Genomic DNA, 12,733 nt, shown 5'->3' on the forward strand with positions numbered 1-12,733 from the left:
AGAAATCTAAATCCTGAGCAAATAATCAGTGTGGGTTTCAAACTGTGCATGATGTTAAAAGTCTTACCTGATGAAATGGTTACTAGTGAGTAGTTAACACCCAGCTATCATCATTACACAATTCATTTCACACGGCCAACCAGAACTACCGTTACCGGCATTATCACTACCTAGTATCCACATCGGTAGTGCCGTGGACCGGCAACTATAACAGCACAGAACATTTTGCAACTGCTGATAAATGAGATTGTAAATGAGCAGTAAAACTACTGTTTTACAGTAGCAACATGTGACCGCCAGATTATATAGGTGCAGTCGTTTCATTTCATCTCTACTTAATCCCAACAGAAAAACACCACAAATTCCAAACTTGCTTCTACCCTAAAATGTGTTATGTTGAAGAAATGAAGATGTGTGTGTGTTATCAGAAATAAGAGTTTCTCTTACCTGATGAGACCGTGACCACCGTGCCTTTTCCCCAGTAGTCAAAATAAGTGTCACAGTGCTGTAACGTCACAGTAACACTGTACAAAAACCAGTGCCCACAAAAGACTCGACTCTACGTTATCCGTGGCACTTGGCCATTTCAGGAATGTGTTCTCGTTTACTTCTGTGTCTCTGATTGGGTCTATTTAGACACGTCACAAACTGATGTTTAACAAAATACAGAAAAAACACAGAACTAGAAAAACCCACACTGGATGTGCTAATGGCTTATTGTACAAAATATGAAGCTTTGAGGAAATTAACCGGTTTATTCCCAAATGTTTCTTTGCAATTTGAGTACATGCATTTTACTCCTTTGACCTCCCCAACACACAAACTTGATGCCCTTTTTGATTATTTGTTGGTTAAGTTGGTGAAATATTAGGTTTTATACTCGGTCACAATAGTGACCGGTGGAAAACAGCGTAGTCAGAATTCATACAAACTGTTCAGTTAGACCGATTTACACATTTAAAATCATAACAGCAACATATGCAACACAGAAGAATGAGACATGGTTAGAATTTACTTCATAACTATTACTGTTGTTCACGTAACACGTTTCAACTTACAATAACACAAAAACCGCCGTTGGCAAGCTCATGTGAGGGTGGCTCATTGATTTATGACCAACAGAAGCCGGGACATGGAAACTAGACACCACGTACAATCCAACGCTGTAAAAGTAAAATAAAAGGTGTCATCCATTATCCATACCGCTTATCCTGCTCTCAGGGTCGCGGGGATACTGGAGCCTGTCTCAGCAGTCATTGGGCGGCAAGCAGGGAGACACCCTGGACAGGCCACCAGGCCATCACACAGGGCCGATACACCCACATTCATACCTAGGGACAATGTAGTACGGCCAATTCACCTGACCTACATGTCTTTGGACTGTGGGAGGAAACCGGAACATCTGGAGGAAACCCACGCAGACACGGGAAGAACATGCAAACGCCACACAGTGGATGACCTCGGGCGACCCCCAAGGTTGGACTACCCCGGGGCTCGAACCCAGGACCTTCTTGCTGTGAGGCGACCGCGCTAACCACACCCCTTTGGAGCAATAAACAGTAAACCAAAACCCGAATAAACATTAACATTGAAATAGGCTACTACAGTCTGAAATTGTACATTAGCTTACTTCTGATGATTACAGCAGGAGACGACGGGGCTTCGTATTGAACACTGAATTTATGTCATTATAGTCCAACGAGTCTGTCAGGATTTTTTTTTTGGAATTTTCTGCTTTCATTGGATAGTGATAGTAGAAAGAGAGGGGATGCCATGCAGCAAAGGGTGCTAGGCTCCACAATTTATATCCAAACCGGATTGTTTTGCCCCTGATGAATTGCTTGCAACATGCCTGCCACAATAAGTATCATAATTTCGTCAACCGATAACCATTTTGACTATGGCATCGTTTTGTAAGACTCATTCAGTGCACTGAAGATGGGCTGTACTTTGTAGGAAGGGTCGCTGTTGGCCTTTGAGTCATCTATCAGATGGATTGACTGCAGGAGTGGGAGGTGGGGAACACCAATTAGTTCTCATGGACATCTGTCTCATCCTCCAGAGAGTTCACCTCTGCATCGCCATTCATAGTCTACCTGTAATACACCCGCCGGTCCAACGTGTCAGGGTCACGGTTTGCCTTGCTCAGGCGTGAAAAGTACACGCGTGTCTGAAGGTGCAGTGCCAGCAGGGGGCGATGATTAGGGTTAGGGGTCGACTCTCTACCGCCAAATGAAATGTAATTAACATGACAACACTCATAAGCAACAGAAAAAATATTTAAAAAAATATAGCAGCCACGTATACCTGATGGGGAGGGATTTTGGAAAATGCTGCATGCTTCTTTTCCTCCGTGGGGAGTTGCTGGCATTGTGCTAATCATCGCCCCCTGCTGGCATTGCACCGTCATATACGCGTGTACTTTTCACGCCTGAGCGAGGCAAACCGTGACATTGACACGTTGGACCGGCGGGTGAATTACATGTTTTGGCGTGATACTGGGCTGCGGTCACAATTGGGACCATTAACAAATTTACACCTCTTACGACCAAAATATATATGCAGGAGTACAATTCTCAATATATTTCAGTAGTACAGCCTTTAAAGAATATATGTACCAAATATTATAGTTCTATCTGTTAATTAAGGTGTTTCACTTACTTCCTTTTGTAGAAGTCTGAGGAAGACATCTTCTTCCTGAGGCGCAAGCAGGAAGGGTAGAGGCTAGTTCCCATCGATGCAGAGAACGGAAATGGAGTAGAGAACGGTCAACTGAGCATGCGCGAAATGCCTCTACCATGCCTCCACACACCCCGCGTAGCATCCAGGCGCTAGGATTCTAGGAAGACCCACCCCTACTCTGCGTCTGATTAGTTAACTTTAACCCTAACCCCGCCCTAGCCCTAACCTTAACCTACCCAAACAACGGAGGCAACGAGTACTTGCGCATGCTCAGTTGACCGTTCTCTTCATCGATGGGAACTAGCCTCTACCAAGCAGGTAGTAAGCTGGTCTGGTCATGTGACCTTTCACACTCATCACATGACATTGATAAGTTTTAGTCAAGACAATCTATTTTCCATTTAAAAGTTGAATTTCTTGCCCAAAGCCAACAACAGCACTTTTAGAGATTCTAGAAAAACAAAATCAATTCATGTTAACCGGGGCTGCAAGGCTGAACCCAATATGCCGACACAGACAGACTAACGACCGGAGACAGGGGCTGGGCAGAGCAGGCAGGACTGTGGGAAACATGGGGAGCCGGGTCTAGATGAGGAAACAGGCAATGTCCCAACATAAAGGCCAGAAGTGTAGGCTGAACTGCGCAGGCACTACGGTCTGACAAGGTGGATGTGGCAAGGCTGGGTACATAAGGGGTAGGGTTGATTGCTGTAAATGAGATGCAGGTGGTGTACCTCTGCTCTGCTTGCCGCACACCTGCCTCCAATCCTGAAGACACATACACACACAAACAGGAGACAGCGAAACTAGGGCAGGGGGAGTAGCCAAGATAAGGGAGACAATTAGGGAGACTGGGTCAAAGAGGGTGAGTCCTGGGAGGGCCCCTCCCCACAGGCTTGTCATCCCCCCATGGGGTTGTCAGGATGGAGCTCATGGAAAGCTCGGATGAGCGGAAGGTCCAGCATGTGATTTTGAGGGACCCAGCAGCATTCCTCAGGACCATATCCCTCCCAATCCACCAGGTACTACAGGGTGGCCCCGATGGAGTACGTCCAGAAGCCACCGGATGGGATATACTGGGCTGCCATCCCATGCATGGAGGGGCCACTGCTGGGGGGAACAAGGGACTGGAGAAGACGGGCTTCAGATGGGAGACATGGAACATGGGGTGCACCTGAAGGAAGGCTGGGAGTTTGAGCCGTACTGCCACTGGGTTAATAACCTTGTCCACTGGGAAAGGACCAACGAAGTGGTGAGAGAGCTTCTTGGATTCCACCTTCAGCAGCAGGTCCTTGGTGGAAAGCCACACCTCTTGATCAGGGACATACGCAGGAGCTGGGGTGCGGTGACGGTTAACCTGGGACTGGGTGGAGACATGGAGCAGGGCAGCGCGGGCTTGATTCCAGATGCGCCAGCAGCCTTGTAGGTTGGCCTGCACCGATGGCACTGCAACTTTACCCTCCGACTTTATCAGGACTTGGAACACAGCAGGTGCATTCATCAGGCCGAATGGCATAATTAGGTACTTAAAGTGTCGGAGAAGTGTGTTAAATACCATTTTTCATTCATCCCCCTCTCGCATGCACACAAGGTAGTAGGCATTGCGGAGATCCCACTTAGAAAGAAAACACCACAGCACCGTGGAGGGAGAAAAAAGCAGAGCTAATTAGTGGCAACGGATATTTGTTCTTAACAGTAATCTGATTAAGGCTGTGAAAGTCAATGCATGGTCTAAGTGGGCCATCTTTCTTACTTACAAAGAAAAACCCTGCATCCACTGGAGAAGAAGAGGTGCATATATCTCTCCAGCCAGGGAGTCACAAATGTATGTTTCCATGGCCTCTTGTTCCGGCCAGGAGAGGTTGTAAAGCCAGCTGCTGAGCAGAGGCACTCCAGGTTCCAAGTCTATGGCACAGTTATAGGGCCGGCGGGGAGGTAGAGACAGAGCCTGGTGTTAGCTAAAAACTGAGGATAGATCATGATATACTGAGGGAACTGTGGAGCGGTCTAGTGGCTCAGGAAAATACTGCAAACTGGGGAGAGTTGGAGCAGAGGCTGAGTGCAAAAAGTTACAATGGCAAAATTAACTCCATGCATTAACCCTACCCATGATCCAGTTGAAGTATGGGTTGGGGAGTTTCAAGCACGGGTGCCCAAGAACTACGGGAAAATGGGGGCTGTCAATGATGTGAAAATTGATCTTTTCCTGGTGGTAGCCGGAGAGATGGAGGAGGACAGGAATGGTCTTCTCCATGACATGGGCAAGGCCATTTAGAGAGTTGGCCTCCAGAGGTGGGTCGATGGGAGTGGTGTCCAGAGTGAACTGTCTGGCCACTTGCTGGCCTAAAAAAACTCGCATCAGCACTGGAGTCAAGAAGAGCAGACAGAGGACAATGCTGGCCCCGCCACACCAAAGTGGCTTCCAGTTGATGGCGAGAGAGGGAGGAGTAAGTGGTTCAGCTCAGCAGTATCTCTCCCACAACTGCCGAGCCGACTCTTGCTGGGTGCACCGGCCAGCGGCTACAGACAACAGTATAGACAAGCAGTATAGACAACTCCTCAGGTTGAATGACCACTGACATTGCTCTGTGGAAAGGCGAGTCCGGCCCAGCCGCATGGGTTCCTGGTTGGGTGGAGTCTGGGGAACAGAAGCAATCAATACAGATGAAATAGGCATGGAGGAGACAAAAGCAGACTGCTTTTGCCTTCTCCCTTTGGTGCTCCTGAAGGTGGTTATCGATTCGGATGGCTAAAGCAATGAGTTCATTGAGCCCACTAGGCTCCTCCCGGGACACGACTCATCCTTGATGTTTTCTTTAAGCCCATGTTGAAATGTCTCCTTGAGAGACTCATGGATCCAGCTTCTCTCCACGACGAGAGCCCGGAATTCAATTTCGGCCACACTACAGTTACCCTGCCGGAGAGACATGAGCTGCCTTGTTGCATCCTTACCTCGAACTGGATGATCAAAAACCTTCCTCATCTCCAGAGTGAAGCTGGCATACATGGCGCAGACAGTGGTTTGCCTCTCCCACACCGCGGTTGCCCAGGCAAACTTGGGACCTCGGAGCAAACCAATCACATAAGTGATTTTTGCTCTCTCTCACTGGCATACATACGTATGAGGTTGTTGTTCCAAAACTAGAGAACACTGCAACAGAAAGGCTTGGCAAACCCCTGAGATCACCATCATATCGCTCAGGAGCAGGGATAGATGGTTTGCGAGACAGGGGTGTGGAACTGGACACTACAGGGAAGTTCAGGGCAGCCACATTGCTTTGGAGGTCAATGAGGGACTGCACAACGGCACTGATTTGGTCCATAACAGGTCTCAGGGTCTTGTCATGCTACCCGAGTAGTATGTCCTGATTGGCGAGCGCTTGCTGGGGCCCGTCTGTGGTGGCTGCGTCCATACTGGCCAGATCGTACCGTTAACTGGGGCTGCAAGACTGAACCCAATATGCCAACACAGACAGACTCAAGGCAGGGTTTCAGTAAAACAAGTCTTTTAATGCCAGGCAAGATGAGAGGCTGGCAGAGTGAGGAGCAGACAGGAAACATTGGGTCCACGGCAAGAGCTCATAGGGGAGGGGACCTTGACCAAACCGGGAAGCAGAAAGCCAAGCGGTGTTCCCTGGAAACAGACCAACGACTGAAGGCAGGGGCTGGGCAGAGCAGGCAGGACCAATATTTGATAAATAAACTGTGAATACCCCTCCTTGAATACCAATCTTTTCAAGATGGAGAAATTTAGAAAAATGCTTGGATGCCTGTAGCACACTAAGCTGTGCTAATATTTTGGATTTGCAGTCTGTTTATTATTACCTGAAGTTACATTTTAAAGGTTTATCTAATGGTTTTGTATGTTTACTCAGTCACTGCCCTCACACTCATGTACAATACACTGGTTGTGCAAACTCAATGCTTGCTAAGCTGACTGATAGTTTTGACAGGACTCTCTATACTAGTAGTTTTCAATCCATTCTTCAGCGATCTCCAGTACTGCTAGTTTTCTATTCTGCCCGGTGGTTAATTTGATTCAGCTGTAGTGTCAGGTATTCCAGTTTTCAATTAGGTAGATTTTAGATTTGGCACAAAGGCAATTAGCGAGAAAAGAAATCATAGGGATGCTTTCCAATAAGGCAACACAACCGATCATGTTACATGGAGATGAACTGCTAATGATCACTACGCTTGTGCAAAGAACTGAAATAGTTCAACTCACCAAGTCAGAGCACACTTCAGAGGCTTTAATTAATACATTTCCTTAACCCCCCAAAAAAGTCTTGTTTTGCAAAAGCCAGTCACTATAGCCAGTTAAACTGAAACTTGTAGATGAGAATGACTATAGCTACTCCACCACAAAGTTATTTAAAACAAATATTGCAGCAGAGTATGGGGTGAAACATTATCAAACGATCTCAAACTACGCCAGCTACTGAAATGAACGTATTTAGGTCAAGCTGTAGTAACAAAGCCAAAAACAACTGCACCCCTGTGGACACATTTTGGTTTTAAGCCAAATAAAAAAGGAGAGCTCAATAACTTGGAGGAAGTAATATGTAATTTCTTTGTCTAGTTCAGTAATGGGCTTGGTCTACAAAAGTGATTACAAAACATAAAAGGCAAAGAAAAATGTCATATATTTATATGTTCCAGTGTTTGATGTCAATAAATGGTTGTTCCTCGTAAGGTGTATGTGTATTATTACATTGTTATTAGGGTTATACCATAATCATTGCATAAAATGGATAAAAGACAGTTATCTGACTGACAATCAGTTGTCAGCTAAAACATCATGATGGTGAAAGCACTAGTTAGAGTTACCATTAACAGTTAGCATGGACAGCAACCAGAGTAGCGCTAGTTAGAGTTAGCATTAACAGTTAGCATGGACAGCTAGAGTAGCATTAGTTAGAGTTAGCATTTACAGTTAGCATGGACAGCAACTAGAGTAACACTAGTTAGAGTTAGCATTAACAGTTAGCATGGACAGCAACTAGAGTAGCACTAGTCAGCGTTAGCATTAACAGTTTGCATGGACAGCAACTAGAGTAGCACTAGTTAGCGTTAGCATTAACAGTTTGCATGGACAGCAACTATAGGGGAAAAGTATTGAATCATTGTCATTGATACCTGTCTCTAAAATCATTGTTGTCTTACAGTATATTGTCTTTCTTATGTGTATCCTGTTTGATGCACCTGACTTGAAAAACAATTTACTTTCAAGGGCAATAAACCAACTATCTACTCAGGGCTCATATTGGTGTCCAGGCTATATCACACTCCTGTAGTCAGGGCATTACAGTTTAAGTGGATATGATCAGGTATGCCATAATATATTAATATGGTGATTTAACATACCTTATATAGTGAAAAGAACAATTGCAAAAAGTGACATAACATAAACAACCCACTAGCTTGCCTGTTGCAACAATGTGATTGGATAATTAAAATCACAATAAACTTGGTTGAGACAGATATTTGTAATATTTTCTGGTGTTGCAGCATTTTCAGTCTCGGAGTTAGAACCCTTGGTTGCTGCCTTTGTTTCAACGTGAAGTTCCAATTTGTTGACATGAAGCGGAAGCACCTGGTGTGGTGAAGATTGTTTCCTGTCTGTTACATAAACATTAACCAGTGAGGAAGTTGCCTTATGCCTTGCTCCCACAACCACAACGTATGCACACTTTATTCAGTTTCTGTTCCGAGACTCCATCATGTTTTGCCTGTTTTGACTTTATAGCTTATTGCTTATGTTTCACTTAATAAGCAGAATTGATATTGCACCTTCATACTTATAAATAAGTTAAACTTCACATACATATGAACATAACTTATGTATTTATTAATCCCAGCCATGGCTGGGAGAAATAAATACAAAATAAATACAAGAGAGAAAGAAAGAAATACAAACACTCCTTCTTCAGCAGTTACTGTTAGGGTGACCACAAGTGATACCCAACAGCCCTCCAGCAGGGCATCATTGTAAATATGTTGCATGCTTGGTCCACATTCCCTGCATAAAAAATCTAAAAATAAAACTTAAAACCTAAAAAAGATACAGATCTGTGCACTTCATGTTATTTTTGGTCATTATGGCATTTCAGTGTTTTCCACGGGTTGACCATTTACTTGTGGTGGTGGTTGTCTGACCTGTGGGATGGGGGATGGGGTTTGGGGGGTGCTACTGTAGTTCAGACAAGTAAAACACAAGTTTATGAATTACTCAGTAGTATTGTATGGATATTCATACAGATAAACAACTTCTAAGGCTGGGCCCGAATATCGATGTATTTTTCAATTATTATTATTTATTTTTTTGCTAAATGTAGGCTATCAATAAAGGTGAACTGCAAAATATACACTCACTGGCCACTTTATTAGGTACACCTTGCTAGTACCGGGTTGGACCCCCTTTTGCCTTCAGAACTGCCTTAATCCTTCGTGGCATAGATTCAACAAGGTACTGGAAACATTCCTCAGAGAGTTTGGTCCATATTGACATGATAGCATCACGCAGTTGCTGCAGATTTGTCAGCTGCACATCCATGATGCGAATCTCCCGGTCCACCACATCCCAGGTGCTCTATTGGATTGAGATCTGGTGACTGTGGAGGCCATTTGAGTACAGTGAACTCATTGTCATGTTCAAGAAACCAGTCTGAGATGATTCGAGCTTTATGACATGGCGCGTTATCCTGCTGGAAGTAGCCATCAGAAGATGGGAACACTGTGGTCATAAAGGGATGGACATGGTCAGCAACAATACTCAGGTAGGCTGTGGCGTTGACACGATGCTCAATTGGTACTAAGGGGCCCAAAGTGTGCCAAGAAAATATCCCCCACACCATTACACCACCACCACCAGCCTGAACCGTTGATACAAGGCAGGATGGATCCATGCTTTCATGTTGTTGACGCCAAATTCTGACCCTACCATCCAAATGTCACAGCAGAAATTGAGACTCATCAGACTAGGCAACGTTTTTCCAATCTTCTATTGTCCAATTTTGGTGAGCCTGTGCGAATTGTAGCCTCAGTTTTGTTAGGGCTCGGTCTGTTGACCAACCTGGCAACCAGCAATGAGAGCGGGGGAAGGGCGCGTCTGAAACACCTGCAGCCTACCTACTCGTTAACCACTCTAGTATAAGTTTGTTTGCTTTCCAGAACTCGTCGCGAGTTCGTCCTGAACAGTCCCGTGAGTAAATTCTTCGTCTCGAGTTTTGTGACATTTCTGTGTCTCCCGGTGGAGTACAGATTGTAGTATTCTCCGTGTTTTTGCTTGTTTGATTATTCCCTTGTGTCAGTTCTCCTTGAGAGCTTGTTCGGAGAAGAACTCTCTTTGTGTTTTCCCCATTGGATTTTCCCATCGTGATTTTCTAGTTGAGATCAAGTTTTTGATATTCTAATTTCTCCTCTCTCACTGTGGATCTTATTACTCGGTTGGACTTCTACCTTAAAGGAGCAGTTTGTGTTTTTTCCCCTTTCGGACTTTAAAGGAGCAGTTTGTGTTTTTTCCCTTTCGGACTTTAAAGGAGCAGTTTGTGTTTTTTTCCCTTTCGGACTTTAAAGGAGCAGTTTACGTTTTTTCCCTTTCGGACTTTAAAGGAGCAGTTTACGTTTTTTCCCTTTCGGACTTTAAGGGAGCAGTTTACGTTTTCCCGTTTTTAAGAAGCTATTCTCAAGTTCCGCCTGAAGCGCCTCCCCCTTCTGTCCAGGCCCGGCCGGCTCTCCTCTACGAGTCCTGCCAGGTTGGTGCTTTACTTTGTCTTGTGTTGTCGCTATTGGGTTCGTTCTACAAACCTTAACAGTACGAACTCGCCCTCACTATGAACCCAGACAACCTAGACGCCAATCCTGTCCAGGCTGCTCTCTATAAGCAGATCCAGCTTACAGCCTCCCACGGCCAGCAACTACAAGAGGCCGCTGTTGCCATGCAGGGCCTCCGGGCTCAGGTGCAACCCCTCCAGGCTTCGGTGGATTCTCTTTCGGCCCAGCAAACGGCGCTCGCGAGCCAACAAGAGGAGGTTCTTAAGCAGCTGCAAACTCTCACAGCGGCTATCACCATCCAGCCAGCTGTCCCACCAGTTCCGGCCGCCCCTCCTCCAGCAGTGCCCGCAGCCGTTGCCTTAGACAATCCTACCGTTTATGTTTCGGATTTCCGGGAGCCCAGTATCTCCAATCCCAAGCCTTTTGATGGCAACTTTGAGACCTGTGCCACGTTCATCATGCAGTGTGAGCTTGTCTTCGCCCACCATTCCAGGGGGTTCACCACAGATGCTGCAAGAGTTGCTTACGTGACTAACCTGCTGACTGGCCGCGCTGCTCAGTGGGCCACTGCTTCCTGGTCCATGGGGGCCAGTTTCTGCTCTTCCTACGATGACTTTGTGGCTGAGCTTCGGAAGGTATTCCATCATCCAGTGTACGGTCAGGATCCGGGTGTCCGATTGAGCAGGATCCAGCAGGGCAGTGGCAGTGTCACTGACTACTCAGTCGAGTTCAGGCTGGCTGCGGCTGAGAGTGGCTGGAACGACCAGTCACTTCGGGTAACCTTCCGTAGGGGCCTCAGCGATGCCGTCAAGGATCAGCTAGCCACCCGGGAGGATCCTACCTCTCTCGACGACCTTATCAGCCTTGCCATCCGCATCGATGGACGTCTCCGCGAGAGAGGGCGCGAGCGAGGTCTACGGGGAACCGTTTCTACCTCTCAGCCATCCAGAGCTTCCGAAGGGGGCTCTTCTTCGTCGCACTCCACTTCCCCTGTGGCAAGCCTCTCCTCCTCCCAGACAGTGACAGAGGAGGAACCTATGCAGCTTGGGCGTACACGACTGACTCCCGCTGAACGTGAGGCCCGGTTCAAGGCAGGTCTCTGTCTTTACTGCGGTCTTAAGGGACACCGGATCAGCGAGTGTCCTACGCGGCCAAAAGATTAGGCTCACTGGGACCCCGGGAGATCCTAGTGAGCCGTCTTTCCTGTTCCCGCCATCCTGCTCCGGCTAACCATCTTGTGAGCGTTACCCTGGCTTGGGCAGACCAGCGGCTCACTGTAGGCACACTCATCGATTCGGGAGCTGATGGGTGTTTCTTGGACTCTACGTTTGCTGCTCAAGCTAACATTCCATGTGAGGAATTGGAGAGGCCAATAGAGGCCTTTGCTCTGGATGAGCGCCGCCTGGCCAGTGTTACCCGACAGTCCTGTCCCGTGTCTCTCACTATTGCTGGAAACCATGTGGAGAGCCTTCAGTTCTTCGTCATCCAGTCTCCCTTAGTTCCTGTGATCTTGGGGCGTCCCTGGTTGGCTCAGCATGAGCCACACATTGCTTGGTCGTCTGGTAACATTTTGGAGTGGAGCTCCTCCTGTCACGCCCGGTGTCTTCAGGCCGCACCTGGTCCAGCAGTCCAGACTGTTCCGATTGCCCCTCCTCCCGATCTTTCCTCTGTTCCTCCCGAGTATCATGATCTCGGGGAGGTCTTCAGCAAGACGCGGGCTCAGTCTCTCCCTCCGCATCGGCCATATGATTGTGCTATCAACCTCCGTCCTGGGGCCTCTCTCCCTAGCAGTCGTCTTTACAGCCTTTCCATTCCCGAGAAGGCTGCTATGGACGATTACATTTCAGAATCGTTGGCGGCAGGGCTCATCCGACCCTCATCCTCCCAGGTGGCAGCTGGTTTCTTTTTCGTTAAGAAGAAGGATGGTGGTCTCCGACCCTGCATTGATTATCGCCAACTCAACGACATCACCATCAAGAATAAATACCCCCTGCCTCTGATGAGCTCCACCCTCGAACCCCTGACCCAGGCGACTGTCTTCACTAAGCTGGATCTCCGGAACGCCTACCATCTCGTTCGGATCCGGAAAGGGGACGAGTGGAAGACAGCCTTTAAGACTCCCCGTGGTCATTATGAGTACCTGGTAATGCCGTTCGGCCTCACCAACGCCCCGGCGGTGTTCCAGGCACTCATGAATGACATCCTTCGCGACATGCTCGACCAATTCGTTGTCGTCTACCTTGATGACATCCTCATCTTCTCCAGGTCCCTCGAGGAG

The 12,733-nt window shown here is 47.2% G+C and overlaps 1 protein-coding gene across 1 annotated transcript in view; it reads right to left on the reverse strand.

The window, feature by feature from the left end:
• Positions 1-12,733, reverse strand: part of LOC130113258 (immunoglobulin mu heavy chain-like) — a 75,862-nt gene that overhangs the window by 17,715 nt on the left and 45,414 nt on the right. The window contains exon 4 of the mRNA XM_056280818.1: positions 448-505. Coding sequence (XP_056136793.1) covers positions 448-505 — 58 coding nt within the window. The remainder of the gene's footprint in view (positions 1-447; positions 506-12,733) is intronic.

This window comes from Lampris incognitus, chromosome 5, assembly GCF_029633865.1.
Source record: "Lampris incognitus isolate fLamInc1 chromosome 5, fLamInc1.hap2, whole genome shotgun sequence".
Classification (NCBI taxonomy): domain Eukaryota; kingdom Metazoa; phylum Chordata; class Actinopteri; order Lampriformes; family Lampridae; genus Lampris; species Lampris incognitus.